Genomic DNA, 22,439 nt, shown 5'->3' with positions numbered 1-22,439 from the left:
AAACAAATATACGCGATTTAAATCCGGAAAAATAGTTTCATTTCCTATGTGTAACAATCGCGAAAACCTAAGAACTCGATAACTAAAATTTGTTTTGTTTCTTCTAGAATTCGTACTATTACCTCCTTCGTCGCTACTTAGAAAGCGTATACCCTGGCTGCGAAGCGAAATCAACTTTCCTCAAACTCATACAGAAGATTCTAGAGCTACGGAAGTTGGCAGAAGAAGTCACTGGAGTCTACCTCGATGTTAATCCTATTGAACCTTTGTTGATGGAGATATTTGATTTGAAACATCATACCGCATGAGGGTAGGCCTCGTTTGTTATTTATTATTATAAATTGCATAGTTTTATGTAATAGGTGACTTTTTAACACTCGCCGCGTCGAGGAATATTTATGTGTGTAGTAATATTATTACTACACACATAAATATTCGCCGACGTCAAGAATTATTGAATGAGAAACAAGGGTATTCGGTATTTGAGAGCATTGACCCACAAATTTCAAAATTTTCATTCCACTTATAATTCTGGCACAATAGAGTATATAACCTTCAATACCAGTTGGAAAAACAGTTTTTTTTTATTTGAACTTTTTTGCGATACAATATTAAACTACCCTTTTAAACAGTTACCGGTCAACTACCTAACACTCTTCATTATTTACAAGCTGAAATCGCGCCAAATTTTAGAGGGTCACAACCCTTATGAATTAACTTTAAATGTAGTAGGTATAAGCAAAAATATATACTCCACTGTATGCCTAGTAGCAATGGATTTTGGACGAATTCTCTTCGCATATAGTGTATTTTAAAATTTTAATAAGAAATCCCACCTTCAATACAAGTGACGGTTTTAAAAAAGTATACTTAAAAAAAATTTCATCAGCCAAAACATAAATAACATGACCATTATTTTATTCCCTCAGACCAGGACGCGTGTAAATTTATTATTGTTTTAATAATAAAAACACTTTATGATAATTACGACATATTAATGATGAAAAATATATAAAAAAGACTAAAATTGTATAATTAATCAATAAATTAAAAAAAGAACTAATCTTGTGTAGTCAAGTGCTCTATGTCTGGTTGGCTGGCTATTAAACTAGACTGTCCTGCTAAAAGTGGGACGTATGTTCACGTTAGCCAGAAATACCATTTCGCTAGTAACATGACAAAATTGTATTCGATTTAAAAGTTATGTTAGCTTTGTTTCATACGTATTTTTTAATTTGTCGGTTTTCCAAAAATTTTTCTTTTTATTCTTCGTCACTTTATTATATAGGGTGCTGAATGTAATCTATAAATTAACATAAATGGTAAATTAAACCTCTGTGAGGTCAAAAGAGAACGACTTTATGGCTGATCCAAATTGTATTTTTTTAAAAAAGCTTGATACAAATCGTGCGAAATTTTTGTTCCTTCCAAAGTCAATAACACTGTCGCGATTTCTGCACTTCATAGGCAAGTACGGGCAAAAAAAGTGTGGACATTCGTCAGAAAATCTATATATCATATTGCGACCGCTCGCGGCATGTATATAATATGGCTTGGTATCGGTATAAATATATATATAATTACACAGTTATTTTAAAATTCGATACCTGAATACCAGTACCTGAGTAATGGTACCGGTTCCTGAAAATACTGGTACTGTAAAAAAAATTCTGGTACCGGAAAATACCGATTTCCAAGCTTTGGTATATTTTATTATAATGTACAGTAATTTATTTTATAAACCGTACGGTTAATAAAATCGACCAATCCGATAGCTCAACTTTACAATTTTAAGCAATCGGATTGGACAGTTCGATTTCCACATTAAAATTTAAAGTCTTGTAATTGAAAAGTAGTATAGTACTTTATAAAAAGGGTATATCTATTATGTCACATCTTTAATAGTTGCTAACCAACGGTCAATTTCTACTTTCCTTGTATGGTGCAATTTATTTGTCTATACCACGAGAATTTTATATGTATAAATAATATGTATATAGGAAGACACTTCCGCCTTGTAGCCCATTGCGTTTAAAAATAGGCCCAAAGTTGTTATTTATTCATCTAATAATTTTAACTAATAAACGCCATCGTTATAGTTTTGTTTTTTGAAAATGATGGGCGACTTGGGGAGTACAATTATTTCATAGAGCTTACCGTACACTTCATCGTCTATTCGTATAATATAGGAAACGAACTTTTCGTACTAATTTCATACTCGAGAGTATCTTTAGTTCTGGTCTGATACTCAGGTACCAGATTTATAATTGGTCCTAGTATAGTGTTTGGCTACCGGGAAATATTTATAACTGGTTCTAGTTCTCGGTACTCGATTATCAATGGTCGAGTACTGGGAATTATTTTCAATTCGTTCTTATCCGGTACTTGAGCCGCACTATGAAGTGCTGGGAATTACCTAGTTTGAATAATTGGTGCCCTTGTATATATCAGAGATGTAGTCTTGCACACGCAATGTATATAAAATAAACTGCGGTATACACAGTATAAATAGGTTTTTTACGCAAAAAGTGGCTTGACATTGTTTAAATTCTAACAAATAAAGGAAGTATTCGAGGAAAAATATTTCTCGTGGTTTGTTAAACATAATCCTACCATAAGCCAGCATCATGTTCATAAGTTTTATTCATTGTAAATGTCATAAGGATTCACCGAATCAATTAGGTAGTTATTTGGTAATTTTACTATGAACAAAAAATAACTTTAATAGGTTTAAAAACTAGCCGTTCATATCTTTGTTAATAAGTAAATGTTTAAGTACATTTTATATTAAATAAAATGCTTAGTGCCAATGTTTATAAAAAGTACTTTTTTTATTATAAATTATGTTTGTTGAACTTTTTGTCACGTTTAATAGGAATGTATTACTGTTAAAAACCAATTTGTGTTTACTCTTTATTAATTAAGTTATTAAGTCAATTTGGATAGTCCCTATTTGATCTATGGAACATGATGTCATCGGACAAAATGACAATTTTTTATAAAAGTTTTTCTCCATAGAGCACTAAATCCGAGCCCACTTCTCATCGACTTCATGGAACAAAATGCATGATTTTTTTCCCAAAATTGTTCCTTATCAAAGATCCGAAAACTTGACTGCAACATAAGATTTCAATTGGAATGTGATAATTGTTGAAAAATCACAAAAAAGTCATGTTTGTTATGAAACAACTTGAAGAAAAAGGTATTACCTGTACTAAGGTGTCTTATTTCGTCCGAAGACATTGTGTTCTATAAAACGAATTGGCACTGCCCATTATTTTGTATAAGGTAGTTTACTGTTTAATAAGTATTATCCCCAATAGATAAAAGATATATTTATATTTTTTTTGTCGTTTAGTGGTGTCATCCACAGGGTGTTTCAAATATATATCGAACATTACTAAATATTCAATTTCCACACTAACCTAAATCGTAAAGTGACGGAAACGGAATCACGATATAAGAAATAAACATTTCATGGGATCGTGTTTATCATGATTCCGTTTTAAAGTGATAATTTAGGTTATTGTGGAAATAGAATATTTAGTAATGTTCGAATCTTTTTTGTTATTCAACGTTTGTAATGTGTGCAGTGTGTATCACGTACAATGATCTGCCAAAAATTGGAATTGCGTAGTTTTATAACTTATTAAATATTTTAATTAAAACTCTAATATCAAAACACTGACTGACTGACCTACGAAAATATTGTTATTATAAATTTGTTACAGCTGTAAGAGAAATTATTTTTTCTATAAAAACGATTAAAATAATGGGTATTGCAATAGGTGCAATAGTTATTAATGTAGGAAGAATATATCCTAGTTTAAACATATGCCGTTTTATTTACTTTATAAAGAATAACACAATTTTGTATTTTTTTTACCTATTTTATTTAAGTAATAAATATGCTATTCGAATAATAAAACAAATACTAATAGAGCAAACAAAAAACCTCGATTTACTACGATCAAAATAAATAAATTACCATTTTTCAGTACATATTTTGTTTCACATAATAATTATCATACGTCTATACGAAAGCGTAACAAAGCATTGAATACAATAAATAATTCGTCTGAACAAGGTATACAAACTAGGACAGACCTGCTAAAGGAGACACAGAGGCAGAAAAATCTTAAATAATATAACCATGACAATATTTAAATTTGATTTGAAATACGTAAGTGTATTTGACCAGCGACAGATTATAAACTAAAAAAAAATTGCTTATTCCTCTGGCATCTTTAACTGTGCTATTTATTAATATTTTAATTTAATTATGAAAGGCCCAGTAAGTTAATAAAATGTCATCAATAAATAGACTTTTATACTAATCAATGTTTACTTTGCATTATCGATGCCTAGAGCTAGCTTCATTTCTAAAGAATAGTTCTCAACAATACGATCAAAATTTTTCTCATCACTAACACAATCCTCAAACGCTTCGTCCATATCTTCTGCCATAGACATGTATGACTGTTCAACATCTTCAATCACCACTTCACTTCCATCCAAATCTACGTCCTCATTCCCATCTAAATCACTAGCACCTCTTTCTCTCGCAGTCTCAAGTTCATCCCGTGACGTAACACTACCGTCGGTAGCTGTATCATAGGTACTTACGATATCTGCACCATCTCGAACTTTCTCATTACCATCCCTATTACAATCTCTAGCTGCAATGCTTCCATTTCCCTCATCAATATTAACATCTTCCTGTATAACTTCCATTTTGGCCTGAACGTTGTCTTCAGTCAACGTGTCTTCGAAGGAAGTGTCATGACTCGGAACAAGAGTTGGTTCATTATCAGGTTCCGTGTCTGACTCTGTAGGACTGACCGGAATGTATCGTTCGTATTCTCCTGCGCGCCACAATTGCTCCGCTGACTCGATGTGAGCCTCAATCATGCGACATACATCCTGTTAAAAAATAACATGAGGAATTCGCTATAAATTTGATGAAGTTGCAAGAATTTTGACTCCTGCCACATTTCCCAGGCGTGGTTTCTGCTCCCCACACACTACGGGAAGGTTCAAAGAAGATATCAAGCTGTAGTATAGGAAGCTTCTATTTGGCAAATACAAGAGAAAAACTTACAGTACGAGAACACTGATCAGAAAGTTGGTCAGACATATGCTCAATTATTGTGTTGGTCCTGTTATCCACTTTGCCAGCGTGACTGGTCAGATAATCGTACTGGCGGTACAGTTCTTGCTCTTCATAGCGCAATGTTCGTTCCAGAATCTCGTTAGCCACAGAATCGTCAATACGAGCGTTTTCTGACATATCTGAGTAATTAACACCTGAGTACAAGAAGCAAAATGAAAAGCTTTTACGACAAAATTAATAACACATAAAATACTATAGCGACAACGCTTTGTAAATATCCCACGAGAGAAGTATGTTGTCTGCGCCTCGGCTTCTATTGGTCTCTGCTGCCCTAACTGAATACAATAGTTTCGTAAGAATACCGTTCTACTTTTTCAATACTGCACGAGTCTTCTTTACATTATACTATATTACTATTTCGTAAATTGAGTATTAAAAGGATAAGCAGGACCGGGAGAGTTCGCGCGTTCGAGGGAGACTTATGTCCAGCAATGGATGCGTGTAAGTTGATGATGATGATGAAACACACCTTGTGAAGGATACCGTTTATCAGCGTATGAGTTGAATGTACCGATGATATTTTTCTTGGCTTCGTTGCGGTCCACTGCAATCATCATATCGTACGATGTCGTAGGACCGGAGTACGGTGCTTGTGTTGGTTCAAATTCTGTCGAAACAAAGATAGTTTAATCATAATTTGGTTATGGGAGAGAAGTCAACTACTGTGATGTATTGAATATCGGTTATAACATTGATGCATAAGTTTCACTCAAAATATATAGGTTGCAAGCGGCATAGAGTTACATTTAAACTTTTAGTCTCAAGCTTGACGTACTGTTGACCCTACAAGAAAATGATAAAGGAACCAGATCCTTAGTATATACTGTAATAAACGGATAGCTATAAATGTAAAAGATCCCCATAGATGGACAGTCCCATATCTTTCTACATAAGTTTTGTTTATAGTGATCGGGAGGATCACTCTCTTCAACTCTCAACTTCTTGGTTATACGGGAAGGGGCACTATAACCTGTGCAAACAAGACCGCACAGGGATCTTAAGATACGGCCGTTTGCACAGACTTCATCCGGTTCTCAAAAGGCCTTAGGTGAGATGCCCTGGGTGCACATACAGCGCCCTCCCTATTGTCCAGATAGGTACCGGAGCTCTTGGTACTCTCATTTCCCATGGTGCATTGCGCCACTAACGGTTACCACCGCTAAGCCGTTGACTCTAAAGTTCACTACCAAATCTTTGGTGGCGGGGCTGTAGGCAGCCTCACCTCCCGACGCCGAGGCGTCTCTCCAATTCCCAGAAACCTACGCAGCTGGGATTTCTAGCTCATTCTCTACTAACTCTCGGGGCTAGTGCCGGAGATGTTGGTCGTAGTGTCCTGCGACAATGTCCGGAAGTAGGCTCCGACTTAAAGAGCAACTCACATGTCTCGCGCGTCTCCTCGAATAGGTCCTCGTCTAGACCGCTACTAAGACGCGCTACTTGAGCGCGGGATGAACGCCCCAGCTACATGCTACCGGGGCAGACGACCGTGTTCATCTCTACAGCTAACCACAAACCCCAGCGAGTCCGGGTCCACCAGAGACGCACGTGAAGGCGTATCAGTGGCGGAGGGCTTAGCCCGGACGCCCGCTGTTCCCAGATCTTGCCGACAAGCCCATAGTGGCCCAGGAACTCCCTATTTTCCGGGTCACTAGATAGGGATAACATAGATGAACAATAGCTATGGGCCAAAATATTTTGTACTCGGTGCAGGTACTTTAGGACTTCCTAGTTTTTGTTTTGTTTTTCTATTTCCGTGTTCTGTATAGTTGAAGGTAGACTGTCTTTAGGAGATTCCTGGAGATTGAACATTTTTCTGTTCAAGAGGTAGGGCAGAAACTGCCGTTGTATTTTATGAATTTTGATAATTCCAATTCAGCAATCCTTGTGGCAAATGCCACGTAACATACTATAAGTAATTAAATATTTGTTTAAAAACAAAACCAGTACAAACAATGGAAATCTAATAATATACTGACCAGATTCTTGAATAGTTCCGTCTAAATCTTTCTCATCTCTCAACATAGGATCGTCATCAACATTGGCATATTTCTTGCCTCCGTCGACTTTATTCTTAGGAGTACTCGAAAGTTTCGTATCTGACTTTGCAGATTTACATCTTTGTCTAGATAAGTTACGAGTTTCTCCTGAGCTTTTCGTTTTCTCATATTTCCCTATTTTCTTTGTGTTTTCTGCACTTCCTTTGTTATCGGATTTCTTACCATCTTTGGGTTCAGTGTCTACGGCTCCTTTCTTATCCGATTCAGCAGCTTCTGTCGGTTTTGTGTCTCTCGTTTTCGTTTTGTTATCTTTTCCTGCTAATTTTAGGTTTCTTGTAGGCTGTAAAGTTTCATCCTTTGCATCTTCTGTCTGTTCTAAAGAACTATCCTCGCTAGATATGTTTATGGATTCAGTTTCTCCAGATGATACTGAAATTAGAATCGTAAACCAATTATTACTGAAATTACGTTCAAATTGTTTTCTAGGTTCTGTTGATTTATGTAGGTACTTCTTAAACAATTACTAATTAAAATTTTGTTTTTTCTTAATTTCAAAGACTTACGGTCAGACTCTTTCTGTTCTTCCCCGATCTCATATGCTATTTCAGCGGGTTTTTGCTGGTCCACATATTGGAAGAGAATTGCTCCTGGTACATGAGTCAGCTTTACTTTGTTCGCATCTGCAATCCAAATTAAGTCAATCTAGAAAGCCAATAATCCTAGGAAAATGCAAAAGCCAAAAGTCATTTTCAAAGTCTTGTCACTATTTCCTTCAAATTCAAGGATCGTCCCAGTTGTTAATATTAAAACAGTTAATCAATCAATTACGAATCAGTTAATCAGGTTAGGGAACTTTAAAATGTTCGTAAAAATCTCCCTAACCAGGTCTGTCTCCCTCAGTGAGTTGACTCAAAGCAACCCTGTCAAAGGCGTTGTCAAGCCTGTAAGTAGTATAGGTAGTCTTCTCCTTTATCTCGTGGGCAGGTACTCTCTCTTCTTGCTTATAGAATTCGTCCATTGTCTTCTTATCATAAAGTTTCTGAAAATAGCATTTTTTGATCATTTTGAACACTACTCTTCACTACTAGCAATTTTATGATTATAATTTTTCTTTCGATTCCCCATAAACCTGTATCAGCAGTTTCATAGATTTGAATGAAAAAACAAAAATAAATTGTGTGTATTTCCAAAACTGGTGGAGCACAAGCTGTTGGTTTTAATGATAACGCGCTATCTAAAGAAGTTAAGATTTATTTTAAAAAATAACCCTGTATAACATACACAATAGAACACCTACTTTGACCATGTCTTACCTACATTACCTACAGCATACATTTCGAAATTTGGTTATAACTACATATCTTGTAACATAAAATATTGATATTATATTGGTATACGTTCCTTTTGTTCTAAAGATTTGTTATTTTATTTTAAGTGGTTCAATATAATAGTAATAATAAAAATACTAGTGGTGTTAGTTGAAGTGGATCCTATGTAAATAAGTTGTCATGGAAGTGAATATTGTTTTTATCTATCTATGTACCTAGTTACAATATAACGTAAACAAATTTAGATTTTTAGACTCTTTTCTATTAAAACAGATACCAATGGTGTCTGAGGTACTTTCATAAAAAAAAAACAGTCTTTTGCCACGCCACTATTCTGATAATACATAATATAATTTTGATAATATATCTGAAATATTTCATTATCATGACTTTAAAACAGACCAAATCAGCGTACTTCATAATTATTTATTCATCGTAAGTCTTACCATGGGATCAACCGGAGGTTCTCCCCTATCGATTCTTCTCTGACGTTCCTCTTGTTCTCTATCCAATTCGGCGAATATCTCCAGATCTTCAGCACTCGGTTCGAGGTTCAATCCTTCATCAACATCGAAATCAGGGTCGTTCATACGACGCATGTAGTTCAAGAAGGCATTGCTGTCGCCATCGATTTGCGCTGTAAAGTCATTTAATACAGTTTATTTTGATAGTAAAAATAATGTACTTGTTTTCTTAAAAGTCAGCAAAGATTTTTGTTTTTATTCCTAAATAACTTTCATTACATATAGCTAAATTATTACATTAAAATTTTCTGAAAATTGTCGATTAAATAGAGAACTTTGGCTTTGCAATATCCATGTCAAGCCATCATTAGTTATTGTAATAACTTAAACTAATTTCTAATTATTAGTGAAAAGATCGAATACTATGAAATAAAAATTCCTTCGATCCGGCTGGATTTGAACCAGTCTCTCAGCAAACCGTGCCAGACGCTATGCCAACTAAGTCGTATGTGAATAGAATATAGAAATAGATTTCTCGCATCAAAAATAAAAAAGAAAAAGTCCTTAAAAATAAAAAACAAAGATCTACAACAAGCACAGAAAAATTCGTAAGGTCAGCTAGTCCGTTCCGTGACTTGACATTGCGCACGTCTGGCACGGTTTGCTAGAAGACCTGGTTCGTATCCAGCCTGATCGCAGGTAATCTTTTCTCAGTGTTCGAACTTTGTATAAATACTATAAACTCGTGGAATAATTTCACAAAAATAATTGAATATCATGGTGGTGAAACATCGTGACATTCAATAAACTTAAAAATTAAACAAGTTAACTAACATTCAGGAGATTGTTGTGAATCACCGCTCCCTTGACTCCCAGCTGCACTAGGTGCGTCATTTCCTTTAGAGGCATCCTTTTCTTCTTTCTTGGTTTCTTTGCTCTTTTCTTTTTGATTCTCATCTTTGACGTTCTTTTTAGAATCATTTTTGGTTTTTGGCATTTCCGTCACCATGATGTTTTTACTTATTTGTTCCTTATCTTTACGTATAGTTTTTGAAATTTCCTTTATGGGAACTTGCTTTGTTTTAATAGATTTTGATTCAGTAGCCTTTATTTCTAAGATATTTATTTTTTTCATAGGTTTTCCTAAATTGTCAGCTTTTTTGTTTTCATCTGATTTTTTATTTAGCTGAGATGTGATGTCCCTATTATTTTCATTTGATAAATCATGAAGAAGTTTTTTGTCATGATCTATAATCGTATCTCCTTCTCTGACGACACCTTCGGGTTGCTGATAATCATTATTTTCAGATTTCTTATCTTGTTTGTTCGTTATTTTAACAGTCTTTAGATCTACTGATTCCGTTTCTTCTGTAGTCTTAGGATCTTTTGGATTATCTTGATAACTTTCTAGAATTTCAATCAGTGGTTTCTTGTTAGCTTCTTCGGCTTTTTTAACATTTTCTTTGTCGGATGCCAATTCATCTACAACTGGAGATTTCATTTGGCGTTTTTCATTTTTACGATCTGTAAAAATGAAGTGATTTTACTTTCCCAATTAATATAATAAATAAATAATAATAATATAATAAATAATAGTTTTCCACATATTAATGCGCGTGTGAACATAACAGACTGAACTTTTCTTAAAACCTGTGTTTCTTGACTGCCTGTGCATACAGGCAGTCATGGTTGTGGGGTTGGGTGTTGTTGTTGGGCTTGGGTTGGGGACTGCCCGCAAACTGGTCAACGAAATATTTTCAGTCAACTGAAATTTTTATGCGATTACTTATTCTTACCATCCAATATTTTAGTGATTCTACGTTTGCTATCAACGTGTGGTTGTTGATTGAAAAGCATGTCGTGGATTGCTTCAATGTCCGTAACAGGTGACCTTAAAACCAATTAAAATATTAAAACATTACACGTTTTATATTTCTCCATACTAAATGGACTGGTTGAGTGACTACCAAAGATATGAAAAACAAAGGGAGATGTGCCATGACGCTATGTTACTTCGCATCCCGATGTCGCGCATTGTAGCTTATATGCAACTCAATCATCACGCTCTATTATCTACTACCATAAATAAACCATCTAGATTGGTTAGATGTAAGTTGCTCTAAATAAATGTTGTAATAATAATAGTAATAAAAGAAATCAATTTTAACGGAAATGATTTTCCCTTCGATGTACGTGGGGCATACTGTAAGATTCTGGAGCTGGCCAGTTGTGAAAGAAACTAAAAAAAAAACAAATATGAAATTTGAAAAAGGAACTCATTGTTTACTTTTTACTTTATAGAGATTGTCATTTGTTTTTTCATTGCGGCATCGTTTTGAAAACTATAAGTCGCTATTACAATGAATTTCAGTTTCGGTCCATGATTTTCTACGATTTTCGATGTGACTTAAATCAACAAGAGAGTTGTCGGAGACTTCAATTGGCATTTGATGATGAAGCCCAATGTCTTAGCTCTGTCTAATCGTGGTTCCAGTGAATTTAGACATGGACGTGATCATCTCCATGACGATGTACGTGAAGGTCGACTGGCGACTGCAATTACCGAATTGAAGATTTGCCGGCGAAAGTTAAGAAAAGTCGGTGCACTGGCACTGGTAAGAAAATGGTTGCTTCTCTCTTCGGCCAACCAGGACATTACACTACTGTAGCGCTTGAAGACCAAAGGATAGTGACTGCAGATTGATAGTAAACCCTTGCATGCCCAGAGTGTTAGAAAAAGTTCGCGAAAAGCGTCCTCGAAGCAATATCGTCCCTCACCACGACTACGCCTCTGCACATTCCGCTAAGGTAACAAATGCATATTTGAAGGCCTCAAATGTGGAGCCGATGACCCATCCGCCATACAGCCCAGATCTTATACCATCCGACTTCTTTTTATTTCCAAAAATCAAAGCCATTGAGGAGGTCCCTACGGAAGACTGGTTTTCACAATGGTTCCATTGAATGCAAATGTATATAAATAGTGAGGGCATATTATTATACTTTGAAAAACAGTAAATCTATTATGAACATAATATCTGGTCTTACTTATCAGAATCCAGAAACTTTCAGTGTGGCCCAAGTATTACACATAAGTATTAGACACTTTACTCTAATTACATAATCATAGTAAGAAAATCAAAAATTTCGGTAAACTTATGAAATCGATAAATAAACATCGATCATCGTCAATGACATCTCTGTAATTCTAGAAACTTCTAAAGGGGCAAAAAATGAAACATCGAATAATAACATAAAAATTAATTGAATATGAATATAATCGCAGTAGGCACGTCATCCCACTGATTTTGAAATTTTTGTTTTCACTCCCATTTTGACAAGTTTTTACGCTACAAACTGGCTTCTTCACATTTTGCGAAAGTTCTCGAATTCTTGTGCGTATAACAATCGCCACGCCACCATGGTGATGTTTGAAAGCGTGAAACACCCATAACAATAAGCACATTTTGGGCATATATCGAGGCGACACGTTCTATGTCCCCATACCCTATCTCTCCCTTATTTTTCATCTTATCTATGCTACACAAGGCAGATCAAAAAGGTTGCAAATTTATTTAAGACCTTATGTTGTGGTTAGTTTGTAGTTTTGAGAATTATTATTAACTCACTTTTGACTGCACGTAGGTTCACCGTTGAAGACTCCTCTGTAGCCGTGCCAATACTCTTCTGGGGGTGGAGGATTCTCAGAATGTACCTCTTGAACGAGTTGTTTTCCATTACCAGACCATTCGATATTCCCTGTCTCTGTTTCTGGAATTATTTTAATAGATTATTAAATGGTCATCTACAGTCGCAAAGTCAACAATAGAACTCTTATTTATATATTTTTCATATGCGTCCTGTTCTTGTAAATCACAAATTTGAATTTCGATAAAAACAACAGCTTCTTGTCACCAGATATAGATGTTGTTTTTAATACCTTGGAAGTCATTTAAAAAAGCACGGAAACCTCAGCCTTAGAATTCAGTAGCATCCCTTTCGAACACATTCTAATCGAGTTAGCTATTCGCGTTCATAAAAAATTTTGTTAGTTTATTGGTATATTTACTTTATATCTTGTATGCATCGCCACTCCAAACTTATGTGACTGTCACTTACCATCTTCTTTCCCACCATCATCGCTGTCATCGCTACTAGAATCACTAGAAGATTCCGCCTCTGACCCTGACAGCATATCTACTGGCATACCACTTTTTGTGACCACTTCGCCGCCAAATTTTTCTTCAAGTGTACTAGGTCCCTCGATTTCTATTCTTGAAACAGTTGAGTTATCCTCTTGGATATCTTCTTCGGATTCGTTCTGCAACGTGTTTAATCTGTTAGCATTTTCAGTTAGACTAAAGTCAGTTTGTGCCAAAGTATTGTCTCATTAAACATCATCAGTTCTACGTGCCTAATAATAATAAATATAAATCGCTTATTGTCTCAACACATTAATAATAATATGAAGTTCCATAGTGAACTAGGCAATTACGTAATTATTCATTAGTTATCTCGCATTTTTACTTGCGGCCTCTTCACTAAGCACAAGCTTGTGGTGTAGAGACCGTTTTACATTTACTATTGGCACATGATCTGGCACATGGTTCGTAAATTGAGGGAAGACATTCAATGTATAGAGTTTAATGTTTGCGAGTTAGCGAATATTTCTGAAACCAAACAAAAAACATAGCTGCACAAACTTGAAGTTGGGTGTTGTTGAACTTAGAGTCTATTAAACTTGTTAAGACTGAAATTCGTTAGCAAATGACGTTATTTACTTCCAGACAGGTAATTATTTCATTTGTTAATGCTAACAATTTTTTTATTATTTTTATAAAATAAATTATTATTAAAACAAATTATTATAGTTTTTTATTTTATTTTTTAACGTAACACTCATGGTCCCGCACTAGGCAAAGCCGTGTTGCGAGTGCCATGGGATCACACAAAGACAACAACAAAATTAATTACACCAACACTCACGAATGAAACAAAAATATAGGCCATACAAATATTTTTCCGGGCCCGGGAATTGAACCCACCCGGGTTCAGCGTGACAGACCAGCTTGTTACAATAGAATACTTGTTCAGCAGATCTAAACAATGTTACCTTTGGTGGTAGGCCAAGTTTTTCTCTTTCTTCCTTTTCCTTTTGCTCTCGTTTAGCTTTATTCTCGTCTCTTATACGGATCAAGTAGCGAACGCTCTCCATCACTTTTTCCTGATCTCGAGCTATCCAACTGCATAAATAGAATTTTAATAAATTTGCCTTACTTAAAGCTTAACCTTATTACAGCTACCGAGTTGAAATTTATTTTTGTTTTTCAAGATAAAAAACTAATAAAGCAAATTAAAGCATACCGTCGCCTTTCAGCGATTTCTTCCTGCACGCCACCCCTTTGCCAAGCTTCAGCGCAAGCACGATCTCGTGGAAATACAGGCCTGTTATCCAGGTTTAACAGCTCCTTTAGTCTCAGAGTCAACGTCTTGCGATATGCAGGAATGTTACGGACTACGGGATTGCCCGTTAGGACTAACACTGAATTGACAAAGAGGTTCACACTTTCATCTGACAACGAAGACTGTTTAAAAATATTTCGTGGAGCTACTAGTCTGCAGTACTCACCTTTCAAAATAGCCATATCGGATAATACATCGATTATCAGTGGGTCATCAATACGATTGTAAGACAAATCCAAAACTGAGAGATTAGTGCAGAACTTGAGTTCGATTATGTCATCTAGAACGTTAAATCAATCTTTATATTTATAGTTTACGCATAATAGAATAGAAACATTTATTTCATATTATCAATGTCACAACATTACAATTTGAAATATAATATAAATAATAATATAAGCAATAACAAATACAAATAAACACAAAATGTTGTTGAAATGCAACAATTTAAAAAATATAATTACTATTTCTTTGAATAAAATTACACTGTAAATGAAAAACAAAGATCTGCAAGAGGCTCATAGAAAAAATCGGAAGGTCGGCTAGTTCGTTCCGCGGCTTAGTTGGCATAGCGACTGCCACGGTTTGCTGGAAGACATTGATTCGAATCCAGCCGGATCGAAGGAATTTTTTCTTAGTGTTCGATCCGTGTATTAATATTATTACACTGTAAAATTGATTATCCAATAAATGGAGTTTCAGTCAATATAAAACATTTTGTTTTCGCTTTTTCGTTCAATCTTCGTTCTTCAATTCCCGTGCTCGGCTTCCACCTGTACATCTCTCGTAAGTGTTATGTTTTAACGCGCGTATAATTAAATATATCATAAATGTATTGTCACTACGTAGTTGTCACATGGTGTTTTTTTTTAAATGTTTCTAAAGAACTGACCTTTTTATCCCTACTATGATTCCCTATTCGACCGAGTCGAGTTATCCCACAGTCAACAAGTGAAAGTATGCAAATAAAAGATAGTACTCATTCAGTAGTCATCGTCATAGCGCATCTGGCGCTAAATACCTACGAATCTTAGAAACCGAAACCTCAGTCTCTTATTCACAATTAAATTATACAACATATAATTATAATTATATAGCATATACTGAATACTGTGGGCACTATTCCAGTAAAACAACGTCGTATCAACTGTTACTAAAACATTACAAAATAAAGTCCAATTACGTGAACTTACCCACTGTCGCAAGCATATTATGCGCCATACTTAACGTATGAAGAACTGGAACTTGATCTAAATTTTCAATCTTTCCAACAAAATTATGGTCCAAATTCAGGGTATCTAATTTGGCACAGCCCTGTAGGTTTTCTATCTTTCGGATGATATTGTAATGCAAATAAAGACACTTTAATTCCGACAAAGTATCCAAGCCTTCAATTCTTTGAATTCCATTGTTTTCGAGAAAGATGCATTTGAGGCCTGTGTACTCTTCAAGATTTTCGATCTTGGCAAAACCCTGAATAAGTAATAAATCATATACCTACTTACTGTAATGTTCAATAGCCTTACAGAACAGAACGAAACAGCTCTTTTAGTTAACAAAAATTTGTTTACCTTGAAATGCAAATAAAGTATATCATTCAAATGTGGTGTGTAGTACAACTTGTGCTGTCTACAGTGATCTTTGATAAACGCCTTTGTCATTCTCGGAGCCTTATTCATCTCTTCTAACTCTTTTTCCAGTTTAATTTGATATTCTCTTTGCCTCTGTTTCTCTTTTTCTTCTTCTTCTTTCTTTTTCCGTTCTTGTTCTTTTCGCATTTTTTCGATAGGACTTTCTGAAATATAATACGATTGAAAACAAGTTTATTATGATTAAATAAGTTATAAATACCTTATACCTTTTACAACTCCTTCTATAGGCGGAATTTCAGAGATCAAAGGTATCTTGTGTTTTAATTCTTGATAACTTGATTTGTACTCCACGTCTTCATGGTCGCCTTGAGCGTTACTGTCCATGTTTGCATAATCCGAATAAGTCTTCTTCTTCGCTTCATGCTCCTCAAGCACTTTCTTTTTATTTTCCTCTCTTCTCAACAGATTATTCGCAAGTCTTAAAACTTCTTTGTTATCTTTCATTTTATCCTTAATTTCATGAAGGAGGTTATCTATACGCTTGCTTCTTTCAGATTCTTGTTTTTTGAATTCTTCCAGCCTCTTATTTGTTTGGCATTTGTAACTTTCAAGATCGATGTTCAAATCGCGTGTGTGTTTGTTTTCTCCATTTTCATTCATTTGCTTGACTGATTCCGCTTCTTTTTGTTGTAACAAACCTTTTTCTTGAGCGAATTCTTTTGGATGTAAGATTTCTCTAGATTTCTGCATGATCACACTGACTTCGTCTATGAAATCCTTGCACTCTTTATTCCTCATTTCATATCTTTGCTTGCTTTCGTTGATTCTATCTTCATGACAGACTAATTCAGCATTGAGTTTACTTATAGCACTCCTTATATCATCAATCTCGGAATTCGTAACGCCTGAGGTGACAGATTCTTTGACAAGCAAGCTGGCATTTATAATGTCTTCTTGCTTCTCCTCGGTGACTTCCACTACAGTAACTTTACCAACTTTGCTACTTCGTTCACGTTGCAGAGCCTCACCCTCTTCTTTAATTTTCTGATAAGCAATATTAGACTGTTTAGAATTCTCTAAAGCTTGATTCACATCGTTCAATAACTCGTTCATGCTGTTTAATTTATTGGTAATATCTTCGCGAATCAATGTACTAAGGTTTTCAGCACCTTCTACAATATTACGAGCAAGATTCTTCATTTCCTTGAATTCTAATTCTTTGTTTTCTTGGTTTTCATCATTACTTATTTCAAATATATTTTCTAAAGCAGTATGTAGAGTTTGTTCCATCTTTTCATCAAACTTTTGAGCTGCAGGTTGTACATTGACTCGGTTTTCAGCATTTGGGATTTCATCGTTTGCTGTGGTACTATTATTTTCGTTAGTTGTATTTTCACTGGGCTCTACTGTTTCAAAGACGGCTTCATTTTTTGGGTCTGACACTTCAATTTTAGCATGAGTGTTAGTAGTCGACATAAAAATAGAATTTATGTTTCTTAAAGCTTGCTCTGTATCTTTTAATTTCATACTAATAGACTTTGGGAAAACAGTTTCAGCGTCTATTACGTCATCTTTCTTTTTCTCAGTTGGTTCTTTTTTTTCTTTGGTGTCAAGAGATGCCGTCACCAGATTCAAAGAAATATTCATAGCTTTATTTACAGCATACGATTCCTTGATTTCTTCAAAGGCTGTACGTCTTTTCTGCCCTTTCACCAATTGAACAGAAGATTCTCTTAGCACTGGATCAGCTGGTATTTCCATTTGAAATGGTTTTATTGAATTTTGCAGTTTTGGGTCTTCGAATTTATCCGCTAATTTCGAAAGCATGTCTTTAGTTTCCTGAAACCTAGTTTCATAAGACTTGTTAGTGTATTTGGAGACAACTTTTTCGATTTCTTCGTATTCTTTTTCCGTCTCATCTTGGTCTTCATCCTGTGATTCCTCTTTAATAGTATTAGTTTTTACTTCTTTACTCTTAGCTTGATAATCAGCTAAAGAATTCATCAATGACGTCATATTATTATAATTGATTTCATTAATTTTCTTAGAATCTCCAGCAGCTGATGCGAATTCACTTCTCATATCATTAAAACTTTTCAAATTGATTTCTTCCAATGGTACGGCAACATGTTTCTTGCTCGAAGAACTTTTCATTATCTGTATTTGACGTGCCTTTTCAGCTAAAATAGGATTATCTTTTAGCATTTCTCTTACTTCAGTTCCAGATAATGGTTTTGTATGTTCACCGATTTCGGTAAAAGGCTGTCCAGACATAACTTCAAACTCAGTTTTGATTTCTCCAAGGGAGGAAGCTTTTATATAAGGCCTTGTACCTTCCAACAGAGGTTTTAACTCATTTTCGATAGCTTTATCGATTACTACCTGTGGCAACTTCGCATCTTTGAAGAATATGCGCAACTCCTCACGTTTTTGTTCTATATAAGCAGCATTGCCCACCGAAGCCTCGGCCACTTCCATGTTTTAACACTTTTTTGGACAAATTAATGATTTCTTTCTATACTTTTACATAAATATACAAATCTTGGCGTAATTATGAATCGCCATGGATATCAGACAAAACGCGTTTTTGTTTGATCGAATGTTGATTTTAGAAATTTAAAATAAGAGCGGGAACCGCGGTAACGATCACGTTTCATTACTTGTAAAATAGCAAATTTAATTTTAGAAATCCATAACATATATACCATTACATTACCAATATACATACACGCCATTGCAATATAGTTGACAAATAAACTTTTAACGTTTGATACTAACTAATTATAGTAAAATTGCTGGATTAAAATCTTACACATTATGAATATTACTACGTAATAAGAAACGTTAAAATTTAACAGAAATCGTTCAAAAATTATAATATTTATCATTGTTACAAGTTACAAGTGCAATTACTATTTTGTTCATGAGTTTGCGATTTTTGGTATAATAAAAAAATAGGTCTAAAGTATAACATAACTTAAGAAAATTTTAGAGAAATATCATTTTACATTAATTGAAAATATTAATAAATTACATTTTTTTTTTCTATAATCTTGATTCAGAACGCTCTTCCAAACGTCAAAAGTTAATTGATTTTCACGAAAACTGAAAACAAAGAACGAAATAATTAATGGTTTTATGGAAAATTACAAAATGTATAATGTAGTTCTTGCTTAAATAATACACACTATACATACATTTACTTTAAGAATAATCCAAAATGACGGACGAACGTAATTTCCGTTCATCTTATTATGAGAAAGTGGGATGCCGTGGGGTAGAAGAGAAGAAATCTTTGGAAATTCTTATGAAAGAAAAGCCATGGGATAAAGTAAAGCTGAAACAGTTTTGTTTGAGGTTCACTGTTCCCGCTGCTTATAGGAATATTGTATGGAAAGTACTTCTAGGTAACATTTTTAATGTTTTTCTTCTATAAGCGCTTAAATATTAACGGAGACTTTCCCGAAGGGATTAATGCTTTATATTTGATCGGTATTGTTAAAACTGTTTGTCGAGGCAGTTGTGTTGAAGTTTGCTAGAATATGAGTAAGTATAATGACAAATTTTAAATACATTCCAGATATTCTCCCTGTTTACCCTGATTCTCACGAATTCGTAATGGAGCAACGTACAGCTCAATTCAATGATCTTATACATGCAGTGGAGGTTTTGGATCTTGTAGAGCCTAATGCCTCTCGCAGCGCTGTGCTTTTTGCAATGTGGATGTTGGAAATGGAGCAGCGGAAACCACCTCTTTTTCCTGAGACTCTATTTTCTGTAGGTATTCATAAATAAATGTGTGTAGATGAATATATATTGATACTTGAAAGGCAAAATGGGATAAGCAACACTTTTGGTCATATTGAGCTATATATACCATTGGAATCAGCTAATGTTTCTGATTCCAACAGTATACATGTATATAATTCAATATGACCCAAAAGTATTGCTTATCCCATTTTGCCTTTCAAGCATCAATATGTTGTCCTTACTCTAACTTAATAAATTACTAACCAAGTTTTATATATATAATTCCAAACATTTGTTTTTTCAGTCTGCTGAAACATTTATACCTATAGCAGAAACTCTTCAAGAGCTGTATGATGAAGTAGATGTGTACTGGCTGACTAAAACCCTCACAGAGGTAGTGAAGAGCATGCAGAAAGATATACCCAAGCTGAAAGAAGCATTCTATACTATGCTGGAGAAAGAGGATGGGGAACTTTATAAGTAATTCATGATTTTATTGTTATTTCTAATTTATTTTTCATTGATTTAGCACAATCAACATGTCATAAACTTCACACATAACAATTAAGATTACACAAAACAAATGGACTAGTGCTAAAGTATTGACTCAATTACAGATTGTCACAATGTCCAACTGTTTTTTATATCAGAATTTTAGATCAAAAGAAGAGTTGTAATTAGAAATACATTATGTTACATACAGCTGTAATTTTCCATACAAGCTGAATTGTCAGAAAGTTTATGCAGATAGAAGAAGACAAAATAGGCTCTTTTCACAACCACACTAGTATACATAGATATGCACCATACAAATTTTGTTTGATTTTGATCCATAAATGTATCAAAATCAAATAAACTTGTATAACCAGTCAAAAACAGAAAACATAATAATAATAATGCACCAGGCAACAATCACCTGGTCTGAAAGTATAAAATTTCCTGTACTATCAGTACGAGAGCAATGGAATCGCTCCGGGGCACTACCCAAAACAACCAACAGACCAGAACCAATTTAAATAAATTCTTTTCCAAAATCGGTCCTACAGTGCTAACCGTGCCAACAATTGAGTTGCCAAAGTCGAAAAATTTTGACAATTCGCATTTGACAACTAACATAGTATTATCTCAACAATTGCGTTATACTATAATTTATCTCAAAATTGCGTTATATTAATAATTTATTTCCAAAATTTCGCTATATTGATGTGTCATTCATATACAATTTAATTTCAAAGTGACGGGACAACATTGTCGCTTTGACACTAAATAGGTAATATTAATATAACTTAAAGCAATTTTGAGATAATATTATGTTAGTTGTCATGTGCGAATTGGTGCACCTGATGCCCTGCGGCAATTCCGTTCGTTATGATGGTAAGCATTATAGTGTATGCCATTGATACAATAAGAAGAAGTACAATATTATAACATAAAATTATGCACATATAGAACACTGATATACTTGAAGATAGAAAGAAATGTATTGGTCCTGCAAGCGCAACCATGGCGGCCATTTGACTGATAACGTTATCCAATATTAATGGCACTCCTCTTTACAATTAAATAAACATCCAATGATTTCGTTTTAAAATACTCGTTTTTTTACATATCAAAATGAAACCTCTTACACCCTTTATAACCAGTTATGTATTGCGTTGCCAAAAAGAAATCTGGGTTCGTTATATCCACAGTTATAATGAAATATAACATAAAATAATATATACTGTGCTGTAACGAGTGTGCCTGATTATACATACACACACACAGTACACATTATACAGTTTATTGTACGTAAAACACAGAATAGCTTTTTTAATAATGCTGATTGAGTTTTTTTCCAGTCATTTGATGGATATAAATGCAATACAAATTTTTCCACTACTCAAATGGTTTAACTGCTGTTTTGCGGGTGTTCTTGATAATACATCACTTGCTAAGTAAGTAGAATTATTACTTTTTCTAATTCTAATTCTTTGCACAGAATTTCACACTGTCTGAACTTCCAGAATATGGGACAAAGTGTGCAGCGGTGCACCAAAAGTTTTATCATTTGTGGCTGTGATGCTAGTCATTACGTTAAGAAGAAACATATTAAAAGCCAACAATGCAGAGGATGTCCTCAAATGTGTTTCTGAGGTAAACTTTAATTTTTCATTTTGAGAGCCAGACTAGATGTTTGGAGAATTGTTCCTCAAACATGAAAGAGCTCTGTGGTCTCACAATTATAATGGACTAGGATAGAGTATAAATGCTTAAATAGTTTGATCAGGTGGTAAGGATAGATTGGTATGTACATAGCACAAGAATTTAGACACAATAATTTGACCAGATTCAGCATTTAGTCCTCTAAAAATGTCAATACACGACAATATGTGATGGTGCAAGTAAAGAAAAATGTGAAACCTAGGTTATAGAGAATCTTAGGGTCGTATTCCAGAACGCTACTCAATGCTCAAGTCAGTACTTGAGTATGATTTCAAGCACTGGAAATAATAATAATTTATTTAAGCTTTTTACAAATAATGGTGTATTATAACTGAATAAGTGTTAGTTTACCATGTTGCGTAAAAGTGCGTGTGTGCATGCGTTGGGAGTGGGTGTGTGAGTGCGCGCGCGCGCGCGTTCGTGTGTGTGTGTGTGTGTGTGTGTGTGTGTGTGTGTGTGTGTGTGTG

The 22,439-nt window shown here is 34.5% G+C and overlaps 2 protein-coding genes across 2 annotated transcripts in view; one reads left to right on the top strand and one right to left on the bottom strand.

The window, feature by feature from the left end:
- Positions 1-4,008: 4,008 nt before the first annotated feature.
- Positions 4,009-17,636, bottom strand: LOC113227808 (reticulocyte-binding protein 2 homolog a). Its single transcript, XM_026460834.1, has 17 exons — positions 16,277-17,636; positions 15,997-16,216; positions 15,619-15,898; positions 14,592-14,705; positions 14,327-14,504; positions 14,076-14,205; positions 13,082-13,283; positions 12,592-12,733; positions 10,759-10,853; positions 9,797-10,486; positions 8,945-9,135; positions 8,053-8,209; positions 7,734-7,850; positions 7,150-7,599; positions 5,643-5,780; positions 5,102-5,307; positions 4,009-4,923 (listed from the first exon to the last, which is right to left on the bottom strand). Exons 1-17 carry the CDS (start codon positions 17,542-17,544, stop codon positions 4,345-4,347), a joined length of 5,157 nt encoding a protein of 1,718 aa, XP_026316619.1. The 5' UTR covers positions 17,545-17,636; the 3' UTR covers positions 4,009-4,344.
- Positions 17,637-19,237: 1,601 nt separating this feature from the next.
- LOC113227818 (TBC1 domain family member 7) overlaps positions 19,238-22,439 on the top strand; it is a 4,710-nt gene continuing 1,508 nt past the window's right edge. The window contains exons 1-5 of the mRNA XM_026460848.1: positions 19,238-19,424; positions 19,598-19,794; positions 20,072-20,247; positions 21,609-21,704; positions 21,774-21,903. Coding sequence (XP_026316633.1) covers positions 19,238-19,424; positions 19,598-19,794; positions 20,072-20,247; positions 21,609-21,704; positions 21,774-21,903 — 786 coding nt within the window. The remainder of the gene's footprint in view (positions 19,425-19,597; positions 19,795-20,071; positions 20,248-21,608; positions 21,705-21,773; positions 21,904-22,439) is intronic.

Source organism: Hyposmocoma kahamanoa, unplaced genomic scaffold (genome assembly GCF_003589595.1).
Source record: "Hyposmocoma kahamanoa isolate Upper Pololo Valley unplaced genomic scaffold, ASM358959v1 217, whole genome shotgun sequence".
NCBI classification, from domain to species: Eukaryota; Metazoa; Arthropoda; class Insecta; order Lepidoptera; family Cosmopterigidae; genus Hyposmocoma; species Hyposmocoma kahamanoa.
The sequence above is the reverse complement of the archived record's forward strand: the minus strand, read 5'-3'. Positions and strand labels throughout refer to the sequence as shown.